Genomic DNA, 19757 nt, shown 5'->3' with positions numbered 1-19757 from the left:
TAGAATGCCTGCTAGGGAACCAGTAAGAGGCTGCCTGGGTCCTCAGACATCATTCAGTGTCACAAACCTGGAGGACCAGCTTCTGTTTGGATCAAGAAACACAACACTAAACTGGGCGTGGCCTTTAATCCCAGCACTGGGAAGGCAGAAGCCAGCAGATCTCTTCCTGGTTTACAAAGTGAATTCCAGTCAGGGGTACACAGAGAAACCGACTCGAAAAAATGAAAAAAAAAAAAACAAAACCAAAACAACAAATCCACAACACTTCTAGTAGTACGTATGTGGATCCAAATTGTAGGAACTTAATGGTGTCTCATCCTCAGTGCTTCAGAGCAGTGTCACGAGCTTATTACTATGTGGCTCCTGTGCTTGGTCAGTCTGTCCAATGACGGCACAGGCCACCCTTGTCCACTGGGCTTCCCTGACCCTCATTTCCCGTTCAAGTCATGCTATCCTGAGGAAAAAGTTGGTGATGCCAAGAGCCCAGAAAAATGGAGTTGGGAGTTCCCCTAAGGTTCCAGACAACCTCCATTTCGTTTCTGGGGAGATCGGAGGCCCAAACTCTCACTTGCTTTTCGTAAACTGAGAGATATATTGTAAATTCACTATTTTTCATTGCAGTCCCTTGATTGCCTTGGGAGATGTTTCTAATAGTTAAAATAGACACCCTTCAGACAATTTACACTGAGACAGGCTACCATTTTGCTTAGACTGGCCAGAACTCGAAGTTATGGCAAAAGACGTTTGGCTTTCAGATTTCCTATTTGTCCAGTTACACTCTAGGGGGCCCTTCCGACCTTGGCCAGTAAACTGTCCACTACAAAATATCAAGCCAATTATGAGTAACTAAAGCTCACCAGGTTGGGGCAAAGACTTTCATCACTGTATTTTGCTCAACTCTTTCTTTGAAACAGTGGGGGCTCTGAAAAGAGCCTTTTGGGTTTGAAGTTTCCTAAAGTTTTGACGGCTGGTTGTCAAATTACTTTCCCTTGGCCTTGTGGTGGCTCTCGGTCTTCTTGGGCAGCAGCACCGCCTGGATGTTGGGCAGGACGCCGCCCTGCGCGATGGTCACGCGGCCCAGCAGCTTGTTGAGCTCCTCGTCGTTGCGGATGGCCAGCTGCAGGTGGCGCGGGATGATGCGCGTCTTCTTGTTGTCGCGGGCCGCGTTGCCGGCCAGCTCCAGGATCTCGGCCGTCAGGTACTCCAGCACGGCCGCCAGGTAGACCGGGGCGCCGGCGCCCACCCGCTCCGAGTAGTTGCCCTTGCGGAGGAGCCGGTGCACGCGGCCCACGGGGAACTGCAGGCCGGCGCGGGACGAGCGGGTCTTGGCCTTGGCGCGAGCCTTGCCGCCTTGCTTGCCGCGTCCAGACATTATTGACAAAGCAGTAAGACAACCCAAAGTACTAAGCCTGGTAAAGCATGGCTGCTTTTATAATGGGTTCCTGGATAGTAAAAGCAACTACATGATTGGTTAAAATAGCGCTCAGCGATATAGCCAATAGGAAATCTGAGTCTCAAGACCTCATTTGCATAACACCACCCATGAAGCCACTGGTTTTTCTGCTTCCAATTAGCTCAGACTCATTGAACATCCTTCATTAGCATAAACGCCCTATAAATAGGAGAAGTCCCCTTCCAACCCACATTGAGCTTCCGGTGTCTAGAGATCCGAAGATGCCTGAGCCCGCGAAGTCCGCTCCCGCCCCGAAGAAGGGCTCCAAGAAGGCGGTGACCAAGGCGCAGAAGAAGGACGGCAAGAAGCGCAAGCGCAGCCGCAAGGAGAGCTACTCGGTGTACGTGTACAAGGTGCTGAAGCAGGTGCACCCCGACACGGGCATCTCGTCCAAGGCCATGGGCATCATGAACTCGTTCGTCAACGACATCTTCGAGCGCATCGCGGGCGAGGCGTCGCGCCTGGCGCATTACAACAAGCGCTCGACCATCACGTCCCGGGAGATCCAGACGGCCGTGCGCCTGCTGCTGCCCGGGGAGCTGGCCAAGCACGCCGTGTCCGAGGGCACCAAGGCCGTCACCAAGTACACCAGCTCCAAGTGAAGAGGTCGTGCCAAGTAAGCCTCTATCACGATTTCCAAAGGCTCTTTTCAGAGCCACCCACCTTCTCAAAAAGAGAGTTGTGGCCAAACACTGCATTCTTAGTTTTTTAATTTTAAGGTTTAGCCAGAAGCAATTGAGGGCACTTATAAACTATTTTCATTTAATTCACCAATTCTAGTTTGTTACTTTCAAGCTACAATTGCTTTGTTGGCTGTGTTTTGAAAGAAATGTTTCGTAGGAAATTTTCGCTCTCAGAGCCTTGTTATAACGTCACTTCCGGTGAAGCTGAGTCACTCCACCAGAAGGAACGAAGTTACAAAGGAAGGGTGACAGATTAGGAAGACAATAAATAGACCTGATACTGCCCTGTGACCCCCTGGAGGAGGTTTATCTTTCAAACACTTGTTCCAGAGGGTTTATTTGGAAGAAGCGCTTTCAAATTTGCTTTCATTTTGAAAGATCTAAACAGGAGGAGTCTGTTACAAAGTACAGCCTTTTCATAATTGTAGATTTAACAACATATATCATACTAGAGTTTTGCTTAACCTAAGACCCCTGAGATCGTCGATAAGTTTTTGATAACTTCATAGGGTATAATAAAATGTGGTCTGGCATTACCGAACAAACCTCTCCGACACTGACAATCGCCAGCCCGAGATTCTGGTGAGAAATGAAACACTGAGTTGTTCAAATGCAGATGTAGACATTTGTCACGTTAGAGCACTTTGTCCAAGCTATGTTTATTTTCATAGTCTCAGTGGCATAAAAGCGTAGAGAGGGGTGAGGGGAAGAACCGAAGCAGCCAGTGAGGTGAGGGTGACTGGAAGGAAGCATAGGACTTGAGCAAGAAACGCCGAAACGAAAGCCATTGCTGTGAACGCTGACTTAATTCATAATAAAAGGAAAAGAAACTGAATTGAGAGTCCTTAGAGGATTTTTCTATCCCTCTGCTTGTCCGGATGGTCTAATGTCATTTCGTCCACCCTAACTGCTCACTGAAGAATTCTGACCCTAAATATTGGCTGTACAAAGCTCAGCGCACTTCCTAGAGACCCATTTCTTTTATAAGCTGTCTTGCCTTTTCGAAGAAAACAGTTCCGTAGCTTACTCTTCCCCGATACAAGTCAACACCATGCTAATCACCTCCTACACTATTTATTTCTAGAAGCTGTGCTAGATACTGGTTATGTCTACATTATAAGTCAGCAGTGTGGGGACCTGGCAGCCTTCTGGCGCTTCAGTCTCCTCCATGCTACAGCTTTGTCCTTGTACAGCTCTACTGCTTTTTCTGGTTCTCATTTGGATGATTTGGTGCCAAAGGACCACAAATCAGGCTCAAAAGTGTATAAACAGGCTCCAGGGTTGGAGGAGTTTGATACTCTGCATTTGACAACAGTTCAGAGTGGATGGTTTTCTTTCCTTTGGTGAGATTCATTCTGTTTCTTTTTTTCAGTTGCCCTTTTTATCTCCTTCAAAACTTCGTGCGCCTGTGATTTGTAGTGTTTGTATGAGTTCAGGTGGTTGTTAGTTTGCTCAAAAGTAGCATGCCTGTGTGAAAGAGAATATAAATATAAAATAGCTGCCTCCAGTAACTTGATTTTAATGAAGCATAGACCCAAACAAGACAGTTCCAGACCAGAAGAAATCAGTGAAACAGTATGTTGTCTCAAAATCTCTGAAATCCATCCTTTGGTAATTCCATGCCTGATTGTCACAGGCAGGCAGGGTTATTGGCTGAAGGTTTTTATTGTTGGTTCCAGAGAGGAGTGAGAAACAACATAAACATGCATGCTGAGACAGAAGGTTGCTTCTACTACGTATAAAACTGTTACTTAAACCTTAGTGATTTATTATAAGGGATATGGTGTAACAGTAGAATGTCTACCAAATTTGGAAGAGGACTAGAGGAGTACTCCTATCCTGAGTTACTCCTGTTCCTGCTCCCCACAGGACCTCTGACCTTTGTCTCTTTAATCAGAATACGTCAATAGATACCTACATCCGTGTTCACTGACCGGCAGCCCTTCACTCCACTTATTCCTCTAACTTGCACAGTTGCTGTGAATCTTTCCTATTTTAGGAAGATGAGTAACTTTGAGCACATTGTCTGTCTCAGTAGGAAATGAGTAAATTAGAATGTAATTTAAATATAAACAGGTTTTAAAACAGTACATCAACTTTAATTAAAAACTCTTAATTATTGTAAATTATTCTATATTCTTAGGCTTTTTTTTTTTCTTTTTTTTTTTTTTTTTGGAGCTGAGGATCAAACCCAGGGCCTTGTGCTTGCTAGGCAAGCACTCTACCACTGAGCTAAATCCCCAACCCATTCTTAGGCTTTGAATTAAGGTGTGGCCTCACACTCGTAACAGTATTTGCACATTTTTTTTTGTTTATTTAATAGTTTGACTTTTAGTTTGTGTTTAGATGGATCTTTTATCATAATGTAATAGTGTTACCATAATAATCTAGTTTACAGAAGTCTAGGGTTTATTTTATAAGAAAAAAAGACTACCTTAAATTTACCAACTTTTTCCACTAGGTTTATTTAGTTAAATAAAACCACTTTTTAATATAAAAATTTTAACTTCAGTATTGAACTAAAGAAAATCATAAAGTAATTTTTTAAATGGAGTGAAATTTTACATAACAAATGATAAGGATTCAACATGACAGCTTAAAGACTGAATTCACACACAGATAATTACTTTAAGAACCTAGATGAATATTAAGTGGAATGAATTAGTGCCTCACCATTGGATACTAAATAATTTCTTACTTAGAGATTACAAAATATAAGACATTGTAATGTCTGTTGCTGCCCAGGGGCCTGTCCCCCAGCAGGTTCTGGGCAGGTCAGAGAAATTGGAGAGGAGATGTGGACTAGGGAACTACTGGGACAGACACACAGACACACACAGGAGACTTTTATCTGAGGGCCAAAGCTTACTTCTCCATTTTATTTTCCTCTCTGCTGGATTTTTTTTTTCTTTCTCTGTTTTGTTCTTCTCCTGTGATGTCTCCCTTCTTCCCAGCTCTCCTGTCTCTTTCCTAATCTTATCCTTTTTATTTCTTCCCTGATATTTTTCCTTCTGTATCTTTCCTTCTCCTATTTTTTCTTATCTCCTTTATTCCACCTAACACAAAGATTTCTTTGCAAGAAGAGATTACCTCACAACCATAAGTTACATATTTTTTAAAAACAAATTAAAATCTTTACATAGGAAGAAATCATATTAAGATTACAAGTTACATGTTATCCTTAGAAGCCCACAAGGAGTTAAACATTTTTCTTTGTATTAATTTTCCCACCATAACATCTTCACCCCAAAGCAATAATTCTTTTATTATTGATTAACAAAGTTTGAGCAAGCCGAGTACATTTCAGCCAGTTCCCTTTGCACTGGCTGGCAGCTGTCTGCCATTCCAGTGTAGCAGATCTCGGAGTTCTCCTCTAGAGGAACTTAAAATGAACCGTCAGCTAACCATCTGGTTTTCCTTACACACAACAGGGTCACTTCATTTCCTTTCACAACTTTGTTTTTCAGGGTGCATACCGGGGCCTGTGATTAATTCTGTACGTTATGTGATCAGGGAACTCAGGCCCAAGCCTGGGTGCAGAGACATATTTATTGTCTTCTACCATCATCCTGTGTTTCCACAGGCAGAATTCATGGTAGAATGTATGAAACTTCCTTGTTCTTACTGTCTGTCTTCTGCAAATCTCACATCTAACAAAGGGGAAAGTAACTCCTAGCCTGTTTCTCTCTCTCTATTTTATTTTATTTTATGTATTTATTTATTTTTTTTTTACCTTAGTGGGACAATTGGCAGAGTGACCTAACCCATTTTCCTCATCATCTTGACTGTCTTAACCACCTGCATCTTTTAGGCTAACTCAGAAAGTCCAGTTAATTCATGGATCTAACTGATCACCATTGCTCTCATAAAAATCATCTGCATTACGATCTACAAGTCAATTGCCCTGTGAGGAGTGGGATTTTCCCGGGAAACAATCACCCTAAATTAGATATGGTGGGAGCCTTTCACATAGTAACCACAGCACGATTGATTCAGCGGGAAACACAAGGAAACACCGCAGGAGCAAGGGGCGTCCTGGGAACAGTCCTGCCGGGCCTTTGCCTCTCCAGGATGCACCCCCAGTAGCTTTGTTATCCCCTGGGCTGTGTTCCATGAGCTCCATTGCTGACTGCATCTCCTCGGACATGGTTCCTTCTGTGTAACTCTCCTGTTGTTAACACAGGTTATAATGAGTGTTGCTTAACGAATTAGAAAACACTTCCAGTTTAGGGTGGCACTAGCCATCCTTGCCTTTGCCACCTTAAATCTGTAGGAGTGAAAAATAATAGAGACGCACCATGGGCCTAGAGGGCCAGGCGGGTTCATTATTGTTAGTTTATATATAAGGAAACACAATTGCTTGCTCCTCTAAGGGCTGCCTTTAATGTCTACCAAATTCCCTAGCTACAGAGGAAAACAAATAAGGATACAAGATAAATATTATGTTTACTCTATGTTTTAAGGAAGTTGGTAGTCTTTAAGAAATAGAGTAATTCAATTTAGTATATAAGACTCTGAAGTGAGACTGTCTCTTCTTTTTGTGTGGCTGGGATTTATCCTCATATTGTAATGCAAAGATCAGTTCTTTACCAATCTTAAATTCAAGTTCTAAGTTCATAATATTTTGGCAGAATGAGTTTTAGACCAAAAGCTGATTTTGGGGGTTTTCTCAATTGTTTCTTGGTAACAACCAATTTCCCTCCACACTGCAAAGAAAGTTAGGATACTAAAATAATTACTTGTATTTGAGTTTCCAGAGACTATCTACTTGTAATTGATTCTTTAAAAATTATTTTGAAGAGAGTACTGAGGAAATAATCAGTCAATAATGTGCTTGTTGTGCTATATGAAAACCAAAGTTCAATTTTTAGGACTCAAAAATGCTGGGGTATTTGTAGTGGTTTGTGCCTGTAGATAACACACAAGGAAATGGGTGTTAATAATTAACTGAATGTCCTTGACATATTGACAAATGCCACCATACCGACCTTGCGCAGTACGGTAATTACCCACTCAGAAAGACGGGATGAGGACCGAATGGACCGCCCAATGAAGAACACTGAGAAGGGGTTCCCTCCAGTCAAATGCTGCAAAGCATTTTTCTGTGTTGAAAAGGAGAAGCCTCTGGGGATGAAGTTTAATTCCAGGCAGCAGGTCATATGCTCACGAGGAGACTTTCAGGCAGAGCACTGTTTCTGTGCTTCGGTATCTTCACTTTGAGGATAATGGTAATAGCTCCCACCTTCCAGAAGGAACACAGCTAATTCCGCAGCATTGAAAAGTGTCTTCTTCCAGGTATGGGGAAAACTGTCACTAAGTGGCAATGGAGAAGAGCCCCAAAAACTGTTTTTTTTTTTTTAAATATAAAAAGCATCTTGCCAGTTCTAATATTATGAACTTAGAACTTAAATTTAAGATAAGTAAAAATGAAAGCTGCCAGAGAAAGATAAAAAAATGTTTTTTCCTTTAAAAATTATATCTTCTCTATTTTGTGTGCTTGTGGTGGGTGGGGACGCACACACTTGACACTCCACAAGTACAGTCAGGACAGCTTGAGAGAGTCCGCTTTCCCATTCCACCTTGTGGAGCCCCGGGGATTGAACTCAGGTCATCAGACTTGGCAGCAAGCACCTTTACTCTGAGCCGTATTACCAGGTCAAGGTTAAAGATCTTTAATCCATACATATGCTGTCTGTTCTTATCTGACAGAGTTTATACGTTTTCATTCTTATATTAAAAGGACTTGAAACAGCTTTATGTGGGAATCTTGAGAACAGTTCATCTATCATAAAGGGAGATGGAATTTTACAAATTATAGAATTCAGATAAAAATGTCAGGTTGAGAGAAAATGCAGCTGCTCTCCCCCGCCCCCCCCCCCCCATATATAATCTCTTTAGAAACACTCCTAAGGAGATTTAAAACAGTTATCTCCCGAGGTATTTAGATTCAGCACTTAAAAAAAAATCTATTTAAATTTATTTTATATACATTGATGTTGAAGTGTCTGATCCCCCAGAACTGGAGTTACAGACAGTTGTAAGCTGCTATGTAGGTGCTGGGAATTGAACTCGGGTCACTCTGGAAGAGTAGCCAGTGCTCTTAACCACAGAGCCATCTCTCCAGCCCCTAGATTCAGCACTTTTTTAGACCCTACCAGTTTATGGCATTAGAAATTCCTTCATCTGAACCCTCACCACATGCACCCTGGGTGGAGAAACCTACAATTGACCAAGTACACTACTCACTTTTTTTTCTTTCTCTCTCTCTATTTTCTTGTGCATAATGTTCCTCACCTTTTCTCTACTGTTATTAGCCAAACTTAGCAAAGTTGGGCATTTTAATTTTCAACGAATGTCCAATTTTATTGTTAGACTTGCTCAAACAATTGTGGCAATGGACACTGGACTCTAGCTTTTACCCACACATTTGGACTTTAACACACTGAAATAGATATACAATTCTAAACATATGTAATATATATTATAAAATTGCTTAGGAATTCTACATAGATGACTCAGGTTCCAAAATATCCAATAGAAAAACAAACAAAATCCCCCAAACACTGCTAGCTCCAAGTGTGGATGAGCTCTAATGCACTTTTTATAGGTTTTAAAGGTAGTGCTGAGGGTTCTGGACTCTAAGAATCAGAGGCTGCTCCTTGGGCCCAGTCAGTTCTAAACATAAAGAGGAACCTTAATCAGGTCACTATGAAGAGAAGAGGCAATGGGCTCTGATGTGTGAGCTGGCGTCATGGGTGATCTGGAGTGCATGAAAAGAACTCTTGGTTTTCCTTTAGGACCCTCCACTCTTAGCTTGGAGCATGAGGGGCTGGCTCTTTAGACCTCGTGTGCTTCTCTCTGCCGTGCTGTGTGTTACAGGCACATTCCCAGCCCTTGCTGGTTTCTTATCTTCCCCAACCGTTGGATCTCTTGAATTTTCCCCGTTTCTTACTGCACGGCGGCACACTTCACCACTCTGCAGGCATCTGTGTGGCGGCTTCCTGCCTGGGAGGCATCTCAATCACCTCTTTCCAACTGTTCAGGACAACATTGTGCAATCGGGATTTGTCATTTGTAGACTCTGTCCTCTGCTTTAGTTACCACAATATTCCTAGGGCAGATCACTCAGCATCCTACCCAGTAAGCACTCACACATTACAACTGATCCAGTTTTTTTCAATAACTTTTAAAGATGCATCTACACTTTGAATGCTGCTCTACATGTGTGCAGATGTAAATGAACTAAACCAGAAAGTCCTTCTTTTAGAGATCTAGGACTCTACAGAGTGAGGCAGGGAACATAATAAGGATGAAAAAGAGCTACTCTGTGGGACCCTGAATATCCTGGGGAAGCAAACAACGGCAGGTTGGGAGATGAGATCTGTGGGCAGAGGAGCGTATCATAAGCCAATGAGAACGCTGCCATGAGGGCAAGCTCTCTAGGACTCTTAGGAAGCCGGCTAAGGTGTAGAAACTTAAAGGTGCTTGAGTTTGGTGGGGGACAGGATTTGTAATCACTGACCAGACATGGTGTTAAGGTCTAGCTATGATGGAATAATGGGAGGTCTGTGTTGCTTTGGATGAAAATGTTGAATTTGTTTCCGTAGATAAATATCAGATCAAACAGGCAAAGAGTGTTTGCTGCCACATCTACAAGCTCTTGATGCTCAGTGGGAAGCACCAGGTGCTTATTACTCCATTATAAGGTGTCTCATCAGGAAAAGAGGTAGAGTTTGTGCCACAGACCTTCAAGAAGAATGTCTCTTTCTACTTTGTAGCTTGAATGTCCTTGGGTCCCAGACATCACAGGCTAGAAGACACATGGTGGTGGATTCTCCTCTGTGAAGGAGAATCAGGGCTGGCAGTGATACACATCATTCTACCCACTTTGTTTGGCCTTCATTCACCCCCAGCTACAATAAGGGAAACAGAGATACAATCTAGTCACCCGCCCATCTGAAAAATAAACAAGGTTCCATGGGGACCCTGCAAGAATCATGGCTACCGGGAACATAATCCTCTAGAGGGGAAGAAAGAAACTCAGGTCAGCACCACCTTAGCAGGTGCTGGGACAAAAAACTTCCAGGGTCTGACCTCAGGGCTTATTTTTCTTATACATTTCAGCACAATAAAACTTTGGAAAAAAGGTTTCCTCATGACAACTATTACATCAAAGCTCTAGGCATAGCTACATAGAAACCCCCTAGCAAAGCAGCAAAGCACTGGAGACCTTTACGATAGGAAGGAGTTCTGTTAACTGACGAACAATGGTCAGGGCATGGGCCTGAGAAGGATTTGTAATAAGCATACGGATAGATTCTGTTGATGGAGGATGCGAAGTACATGGGACCACCTTCAGAAGGATGGGTTCTATTTACTGAGTCACAAAGCTCAGGGAAAGGGCCTAAACAATGCTCAGGATATCGGGGGATTCAGGAAGGCTGGCTCCATAGAATAGCAAAAAGATCTCCAGGTTGTCTGACAACATCCACTGCAGCCTTCCGGGTGACCAAGCGTCAGTCATTTTCTTCCTTTGGAGGAAATAGGCCCGAGTGTTTTACAAGTCTGGTTCCTCCAACGCCTTCTGGCCTCCTACATTCACCCCTCTGGTATTAAAAAGGACCCCACAACGGCTTCTCAGTTAACAGCGTCTGCTATGGCTTAGGTGTAGCCACGGTCTTACAGTGACTCAAGGAAGGAGGCCTTCGCCCTCCCAACCTGCCCTGTTGGATCACTGCTAAGGAGCTCTCTCCAGAGACCGTCTTGTGTGCAAAGGACAAAGTCCCTCGTGGGACTTCTACCTCAGCTCAGAAGACACAGCGCGGACGATGGTTAATCTAATTCCAATTGGACAGAATGCCAGAACGGCCTAGATTCTGGGGAACAGGACGGGGTAGAGCAGAGAAAGGAGGGATATGCACGGCTGAAAATATAAAAACCAGGAACACTGATGCAAATGTTTGCTATAATTGGTAGTTAAATGTAGCATAGTACTTACTGTGTGCGAGGTGCTCTTCTAAGAGTTTTCCTAAATTAATCCTCAGACAATACAATGTCAGCTGGAGGAATGCTCGAGGGATTAAGCCAGTAAAGAAGACAAGTACAGACTGATTCATTTTGTCTTTGCTCTATTCTGAATGCACGTCATTCCATCCCTGCTATTGTTTGTACTGCCCTGGCTGCCCTGGTGTGATTGAAAGGGGGTATAGGGATGAGCGTGAACACTTGGACGGAGAGCTGGGGTTCTTTCCAGCACAGTCCTTGTTGCTACCTTTCTTGCTGTTTATATTTATTTATTTTGTCTGTGTGCATTTGCTGGTCATGTTGTGTGTATGCCCATGTGTGTGCACAGATGTGCATGCCTGGGCACGCATGCTGAGAGAGGAAAGGCTTGGGTGTCCTCTTCTCGAACTCTCTGCTTATTCCTTTGAGGCAGAGTCTGTCGCTAAAGAGAGAGAATCCCTGCTCCACTCCCTCTATTGACACCGGGCTCTTCCTGACAGGGGCTTGTTAGACACCACTGAAGAACAGCGTCGACCGCTTTTGTTTTGTTAATGCCTGCAAAACACATCATGAAATGAAGTCTTTCTAAAATAAAGTGATGGCTTGGGTGTTACATGGTCAAGTGAGAGGCACAATTACAAGTCCTTCGATGAGCTTAACTTCGGCACACTCCCCGCCAGACTCGTATGTCAGCCCACAGCAATGAGAGGGAATTATCTACTGTGCGAACCCGGCATACATTCCCCGCACTGGACTTGGACATGGACAAAAACATCGTTTAATTTATACCTTTGTTGACTTGTCAAGAGGAAGAGGAAAATACATTTTCTAACACCCCTCACATAGACTTAGCATTTTGGGGGGCACTTTTCCATTAGATAGTGTCATTTATTGTAAAGGAAGATGGAAGTGACTTCTCCTGCAGCTGACAGAAGGGATGAGCATTTGAGAGAATGAAGGTTTCTGGAAACCCGGTGCCTGCCTCGTAGGAATAGCAAACACGACTTTTCCTACTCTCCTCATGCCAGGACCCATGCAGTCCTGCACAGGCAGCTCCTCAGGCTCCCGCTCAAGCCAGTTCTCCCACCTTACACTGTCCCTGAGCCTGGACAGCGCCACCACTTCCCTTAGGGACAGCCCTCACTCTCTTTTTCCACCTGAGCGATTCCTGCTCCTTAAGGCCTCAGTCAAGTGGAACTCCCAGAACACTAACTCCATAATCCCGTGAATCCTTTACTGAAGCCAGGCTCAGGTAGTTCAGTGGGGAGCTTTACTGCAGAGGCCCGGCATCTAACAGCACCTGGGGAAATCAGTGTGTCTGTGGCTGAATTCCATCTTCTACAACCAGGAGGAGAGCGGCAGTGGCTATGGCATACTGTGCTTGTGATGACTAAATGCATTGAATGGTGTTTATAGGCTTCTCAGAACACTGCCAGTCTCAGAAAAACCGATCTATGGTAATCCCCATTGTCGTTTTCACTTCAGTAGAACAGCAGGCTTCTGCAGAATAGCTAGAGTGAGTCAACCTTTCTCTTTTCTCTCTCTACAGGAGGAGGAGACCTGACATCTTTTGTACCACTCATCAGTGCTGGATGCTGTTTCCTTTGACAAATGAGACAATGGAAGTGGGTAATGCTAGCAGATTAATGACTGTATTTTTAAAACTTGAGGAACAACCGATAAGCATCTGGCTAAAAATTCTATGAAATATGTTCACTGTAGAAATTTGTGATAAGAAGGACACACATAAGTAGAAAATTAAAATACTCTTAGCAAAATTAAAATACTCCTAGCAAAAGAAAGCTTTTAAATGTTTGTGATATGTGAATATATAATGTACATTAATAAAAGTGTCGTGTAAAGCAAAATGCATCTTAAGTATGTAATTTTTTAAAATATGATTAGAAATTATGATTTACGGAGATATAACATTTTATTTATGAATGAATCACTACCTTTGTAATAACTAGTTTTGTGTTTTTTAGTTACTTTGAGTCCCCATTTTTGTGGAATCAAGAGCATGCAAATCACAGATCTTCTTTTACATATCTTCACTCTTTTCTTCTTAAAAGGAAAAACTTGGGTCAACCAACTGAAGAGCTAGGCGAAGGATGTAGCTAGAGCGCATGCCTGACGTGTGGGAGGTCCTGTGCTCAGTCCCCAAAGTACCGTTTGAAAAGAAAAAGGAAGAAGAGAAAAATGATGGCAGTTATGGTGGTGGTCACATGGTCACCCCATGGCTGACTGGGAAGGCTGAAACAAGAAGATTGGGGGTAGAAGGGCAGCCTGGGCTACATAGTACTGCACTGTGAAACAAAAACCAAACCCGGGCAGGTTTGTGTAGATGGGATTTTTTTTTTTTAATTGTTATTTTCAGATGCCTGGGGCAAAATACTAATTTAAGTTCTTTTTCTGGATTTTCAATTATAGAACCTAAGAATTCATTAAAATTTCCAGTTCTGTGTTACTTTCAAAGCAATTGATTAATATGCTCTGCCAATATGTAAAGGTCTACCTGATGCCTGTGTGGCACTGACAGTTAATGGCCCAGAAAGTCTGTCTGTGACCATGGGTCCGAGAAAACAAACTGATATCAAATACACAGGGTGCTCGGAGGGACACACCTGTTCTCACAGTGGAAGATCACGCTGCCCTGGCGAGGTGGAAATCAGTCTCATGACTCTCAACTGTTGGTTTTTTGTTTTTGATATTTCCAAACAAAACACACTAGAATAAAAATATATGAATTCAGGTACTTTAGAAGGGGACTTTTTGTCTCTTGCCATCAGAAATTTGATGCCTCGTCCTTAAATTTTTGCTTCAGAAATATTTCAGATGCAGACTTTTCCCACACTGTCCCCCTAGATACTGCCTTTGAAGTTTTAAGGTTCCTCTTGGAAGAGTCCCAAACTTATACACTCAGCCCTTATCAGTTATGATATTGATGTTTATGCAAAACATACAAAACCTACATATTACAATAATGTAATTATTAATTTTCTTGAACTTCTGATTGCTCTTGGATCAGAGAACAATCTACACATTTTTCACCAAGCATTTAAGGATCTTCACAAAATAGCACTGACGGGTTTTCTCTGGATTGAGATCCTGGGCTTGGGTGATTAAAAAATAAAGTCAGGAAATTCAGGAGACATGGGTAGGGAACTGCCTCAAGTTAGGGTTTCTGTCGCTGTGAAGAGACACTATGCCCACGGCAACTGTTATACAGAAAGTATTTAATTGGGTGGCTTACATTTTCAGAGATGTAGTCCATTATCATCATGGTGGGCAGCAACAGGAAGTGGTCGGAGACACTGGCTGTGGCTTGAGCATATATGAGACCTCAAAGCCTGTCTCCACAGTGACACACTTCCTCCGACAAGGTGGCAAGCAATCCAACAAAAAGCCACACCTCCTAATAGTGCCACTCCCTTTGGAGGCCGTTTCTTTCAAACCACCATAGGAACCTTTACCTCAACCTCAATTCCAAGGCCTAGCTTCTGCTTTTCACTGTTTGGGAGTCAAGTTTTAACACAACCACCTCAAACAAGAGGAACATGGCAACTCACAAACTGCTTAAGACAATACATATGTGACTCTGAGTGTAGCTGTCAGAGCTCCCCTCTTATCCCTAAACCTGAACAGTGCATCTCATGAACAACCCCATGAGTCCATTCACAAAAAGGAAATTCTTGAAGAGAAACAAGTAACCTCCTCATAAATTTTTACTTAATTTTTGAGCTGCTTTATTAAACTTTGCATGCACGCGTGCGCGTGCGCGTGCGCGTGCGTGCGTGCGTGCGTGCGTGTGTGTGTGTGTGTGTGTGTGTGTGTGTATTTTGCTGCAGTGCTGGTCTTTGAACCTAGGATCTGTCACATGATAGATAGGTGCTTTTCACTGAGACACATTCCCACTGTTTTCAGTGTGATTTTTATTGAGTTTGGACCCTTTTTCTCTAGCCTCTCAAGTAGCAGGGTTTACAGTTTTGCACACCAGGCCTAGCCACAGTTACTGTTAAGACACAAGCACACCCCTTTTTCTGAGACACCCACCCTCAATTTCTTCTTAACACACGTGAACTTTTTCTCATACTGTCTTGTCCTGAAATTCTCTTCTGTGGCAAGAGTTAAGATCCCTGCTTCACAGGGTAGGTGTCTCCAGAAGGAACTCAGGCTGAACTGGGTCACTTGTTCCACCTCCGTGGACGTCACACCACGCCCTTGTCAGACTTCTCCAGAATGGACTGGGTTTTACGCCTTCCTCCTACTTGAGCATCATGTTTCCTCTTCTTCTTCTGACATGTTTTCATTTCCTAGCCCACGGTGGCCTCAAACTCAGGGCAATCCCCGCTCCTGCCTCAGTTTCCTTAGTATTTGGATTATAAGCATGTTGCCACCACGCCCAGCTGTGAGCACTCTTCTCTCCAGACTTGTCCCGTGGATAAACTCTGGGAAGAACGCTTCTCAACACACCTGCAGCCGCATCTACCAGCCCAGCCACTTTAGGGGATTGTAGACTGTGATTCTAGCTTTATAATTTTATAGTTAATTAAGGGGCGGGCATCTTATCTAGTTCCAGGGGAAGCAGCGTGCCTCTCACATGCTCTGTGGAGTGTTTACTAGGCCGTGCTCCCTTCAAGAAGGCCTCACTCTGGAGTTTCGGGATCATTCTAGGAACTCCGTCTAATTCCACGGGGAGACGGCGAAGACGTCTGTGTTACTTCCGTCACATCTATAAATAATTTTGATGAGAATTCGGGCCTGAAAAGCTGGTTTTCTTCACCAGTTAGAAGCCACATGTATAGGAGACCCCTCCGGACAGGTGGGGTGTGTTTTCTACCAAAAACTACTTTTGAATTTGCAAGGAAAAGAGAAAGTTTCCTTCGCCTTCGTGAGTTTGGTTGACAATCAAGGGCTTTTCCCACTAGTTCTGGCCTGCAGGAACATTTGTCAACGAAAGGTAAAAAGTCAGGTGGAACCCGAGGCCCCCTGGGTCACCTGGTGTCACAACCTGAGCGATTCTGCAGCGGACACACATGGAAGTGTCTACTTTTTGGGGGGAAAGAAACACAAACACCCCTCCTCGGGGGGCGGGGGAGGCTCCTGGGGATGCACCAATCACAGCGCGCCCCGCTCTATATAAGGCCCCCCCCCCGCCCCGAGACCCCCCTGCGCTGTTGGTGCTTTTGCCTTTTCTCGCCGGTGTCGCTCTCGCCTAACTCTTGGCCATGTCGGAAACGGCTCCTGCTGCCTCCTGCAGCCTGGTCCCAGCTCCTGTCGAGAAACCGCCACCTAAAAGGCGAGGGAAGAAGCCAGTCCTCGCGGCGGCTCGCAAACCCCGGGGGTTCTCGGTTTCCAAGTTGATCCCCGAGGCCCTTTCGGCGTCCCAGGAACGGGCGGGAATGTCGCTGGCGGCCCTGAAGAAGGCGCTGGCGGCCGCCGGCTACGACGTGGAGAAGAACAACAGCCGCATCAAGCTGGCCCTCAAGAGGCTGGTGAACAAGGGGGTCCTGGTGCAGACCAAGGGCACCGGCGCCTCCGGCTCCTTCAAGCTCAGCAAGAAGGCGGCCCCCGAGAGGGTCAAGGGTAAGGCCAGGAAGTCGGCTTCGGCCAAGGCCAAGAAGCTGGGCTTGCCCCGGGCCTCGAGGTCCCCCAAGAGCACCAAGACCAAGGTCGTCAAGAAGCCGAAGGCGACGCCCACCAAAGCATCCGCCAAGAGCAAAGGCGCCAAGGGGGTGCAGCCGCGGAAAAGCCCCGCCAAGGCGAGGGCGGCCAACCCCAGCGCTGGCAGGCCCAAGATGGTCCTGCAGAAGACCGACCTGAAGAAGGCGGCAGCGAGGAAGTGAGCTGCAAAGCCGGCTTTAAAAAAACCCAAAGGCTCTTTTAAGAGCCACTTCCGTGATTTTTAAAATGGCGAAACACTTTTAAAGTGAACGAGCTGGGCGGTCGGCTCGGGTGGATCTGTCTTCTGAAGCCTGGAGTTGAGACGTTTGGGGGCCCCTCGGTGTAGCCTATTTACACACTTGGCTGGGTATCAGTGCTTTCATACTAGCACGTAGGCGCATTTCGTTCTAGAAACGCCACCGTATCAAGGAAGGGAGCAGAGATGAGCTCGGTAGTTGCTGCCACTTGGACCGAATACTGTTCTTCAGTTTACCCTTTAGAGCACCATTAACCGGTGCCCGGGCTGTCAACGCCACTACGAACCCAGATGTTCAGGACTGCAGCTGGAGGTCATATGTGTCCCTTCTTGAGTTGAATATTTAGGGTTTCCTGAGTGATAGATTGAAAAACACAGCGAGCAGTTTCAAGGACCTTGGAAGTTTTTGCAGTCAATAAAGATCCATTCCTGTTCCATTTTATAAAATGGTTTAATACTATTGGCCTAACAGTTGCAGTTGAAATGTTATGTCTATTTTATGAAAATAATATGTAGGCTTTGTAAGACTGACAAGCGCAGTATTAAAAATTAAGAACCCCATCCTTTTAGGGAAATATTAGGGCTTGAATTCAATGCTCAGCGTAACAAAAATAGTACTGGGGAAGTCTGGGCTGGAGTACTTAAAAAAAAAAAATCAGAATTTTCCTAACTCGTGATCTAGCAGTTTTATGGATTAAGTAGTGCTACAAATATTAAATTCATATTCATCTATTTTAGGCCTTGGTTTTAAGAGTTACAAAAGACTATAGCAGGGCAGCTTGAGAGATTGTTTAGTCAAAAACACTTGCTGCTCTTGAAGACCAGAGTTTGGACATCAGAACACACAACAGGTGGTTCACGACGGCCTGCAGCTGCAGCTTCCGGGAATCCGACGCCCTCTTCTGGCATCTGCACAAATGTGGCGCGCACACACACTGGTTTAAAATGATATAAAGCCATCGCACAACTATGCAGTTTGGGTATAAACAGCTCGTCCCCAATAAAGAACGTGCACTTAGGCCTTATTAATTATAAACAAAGTAATAGCTAGGCATTCAATATGTTTAATTTGTGTAGAACCAGCCTTCGCCCTGTCCTGAGCTTGGAATTGAGGACGGTGCGAGAAATGTGTCACACAACTGGCAAGGCCATGAGTTCTTAAATGACCGGTACTTTGAGGAGGACTGTCTCAACTCCATTACATAACGGCAGTGGAAATCTGGCCTCACGCAGCCGATGGTAAGCTTTCAATGCATCCAGCATCGCAACACTTCACACACACGCGATTTCAGACAATCCAGGTTACGACGGGCTTGTAATTCTCGTTCCTGCTAAATTCCCGTACTCAGTACTCCACGGCGTTACAAACCTGCACAGCCCTCACAAGGGCTCCCTAGCTGCCTAAATCGAAATTCTGGGTGTTTCAAAATACATAACCATCACCTCACTGATGTGCCCAGAAGAGGACCCCCGGAGAGACCGCCACGGAGCCAAGTCCCGATGCAAACACACACAGGTTTATTCGGTGTACGAGCTCGAGCTCGGTGGGCGGTCAGACCCCTCGGTCGCCGCGGGTGGGGAGAGCGACTCCAAGCTCTTGGGGTAAAGGGTTCTTAAGGGAAAAAGCGCAAGCCGAGACTTTCATGCCTTGGCCAAAAGCAAGCGACCTCTAATGTCATTGGTTTAGCGAGCCGGGGACATTCCCCTTAGGCAGTTGTGACCCGGGGCTTTTCCCAGGGTGTGTCGGGACGCTCAGTGGCCGGCTGCGGGGCTGAACACCGTCTGACCATGTTTTCGTGACCCTGTGGCTTTTTCCCGGAGCTGGGTTGCAGCCTGCAGGTTAAAATGGCCGCCCAAGACTTTAAGTAGAAGTTCTCTTGCTCTTCACTGACAGCCCTGACAGGACGGCTTATGTATCTGTACAGTATCTACAGCCGGCTGATCGACAGCGCAACAGCTCCTTGCAGAGTTTGTGGGTGGCCCTGAAAAGGGCCTTTTGCGACTATAGAGAAAAGCGCGGCCATAGCTTAACCGCCGAAGCCGTAGAGCGTGCGTCCCTGGCGCTTGAGCGCGTAGACCACGTCCATGGCGGTGACGGTCTTGCGCTTGGCGTGCTCCGTGTAGGTGACGGCGTCGCGGATCACGTTCTCCAGGAACACCTTCAGCACCCCGCGGGTCTCCTCGTAGATGAGGCCGGAGATGCGCTTGACGCCGCCACGCCGGGCCAGGCGGCGGATGGCGGGCTTGGTGATGCCCTGGATGTTGTCGCGCAGGACCTTGCGGTGGCGCTTGGCGCCTCCTTTTCCGAGACCTTTACCACCTTTACCCCTACCAGACATGGCTGTAGCGAGTGGCGAGATGAGCCCTAGCTTCCCTTTAAATAGACCTCTGGCGGACCTGATTGAAAACCACAGGCGTTAGGCGGGGTTTTCGAATCAGGCCCTTGAAAGGGGGCGGGGCAAACAGGACGCGTCATTATAATCTGAAGGTTTTGATTGGCCAGCAAACCCAGCTATTTTGAGCGCTGTGTCAGGAGGTACAGCTTTCAATCTCGCGGAAAATCTTCAATTTTCTTTTTCATCGTTTTTGTGCGAAATGAAAGGCTTGTTGGGGACGTTACGAAAAGCAAGTGTTTCCATTTCACGGTTTTTTTTGTAAATTTCCATCTTGCTATTAAATTAGTTGATGGTTCCTTTGC

At 45.1% G+C, this 19757-nt stretch overlaps 4 protein-coding genes across 4 annotated transcripts; 2 read left to right on the top strand and 2 right to left on the bottom strand.

Annotated features, from left to right (window-relative positions):
- Window positions 1-325: 325 nt before the first annotated feature.
- LOC131911313 (histone H2A type 1-B) lies at window positions 326-1380 on the bottom strand. Its single transcript, XM_059263296.1, has one exon. The coding sequence runs from the start codon at window positions 1370-1372 to the stop codon at window positions 980-982; it is 393 nt and encodes a 130-aa protein (XP_059119279.1). The 5' UTR covers window positions 1373-1380; the 3' UTR covers window positions 326-979.
- Window positions 1381-1633: 253 nt separating this feature from the next.
- Window positions 1634-12941, top strand: LOC131911317 (histone H2B type 1-C/E/F/G/I). Its single transcript, XM_059263300.1, has 2 exons — window positions 1634-2069; window positions 12689-12941. Exon 1 carries the CDS (start codon window positions 1675-1677, stop codon window positions 2053-2055), a length of 381 nt encoding a protein of 126 aa, XP_059119283.1. The 5' UTR covers window positions 1634-1674; the 3' UTR covers window positions 2056-2069; window positions 12689-12941.
- A 3375-nt stretch (window positions 12942-16316) lies between these two features.
- LOC131911300 (histone H1t-like) lies at window positions 16317-17189 on the top strand. Its single transcript, XM_059263286.1, has one exon. It carries the CDS (start codon window positions 16368-16370, stop codon window positions 16983-16985), a length of 618 nt encoding a protein of 205 aa, XP_059119269.1. The 5' UTR covers window positions 16317-16367; the 3' UTR covers window positions 16986-17189.
- Window positions 17190-18713: 1524 nt separating this feature from the next.
- Window positions 18714-19485, bottom strand: LOC131911330 (histone H4). Its single transcript, XM_059263312.1, has one exon. The coding sequence runs from the start codon at window positions 19396-19398 to the stop codon at window positions 19087-19089; it is 312 nt and encodes a 103-aa protein (XP_059119295.1). The 5' UTR covers window positions 19399-19485; the 3' UTR covers window positions 18714-19086.
- Between the last annotated feature and the right edge of the window lie 272 nt (window positions 19486-19757).

This window comes from Peromyscus eremicus, chromosome 5 (genome assembly GCF_949786415.1).
Source record: "Peromyscus eremicus chromosome 5, PerEre_H2_v1, whole genome shotgun sequence".
Taxonomy (NCBI): Eukaryota; Metazoa; Chordata; class Mammalia; order Rodentia; family Cricetidae; genus Peromyscus; species Peromyscus eremicus.
This window is presented reverse-complemented; position numbering and strand designations above follow the sequence as displayed.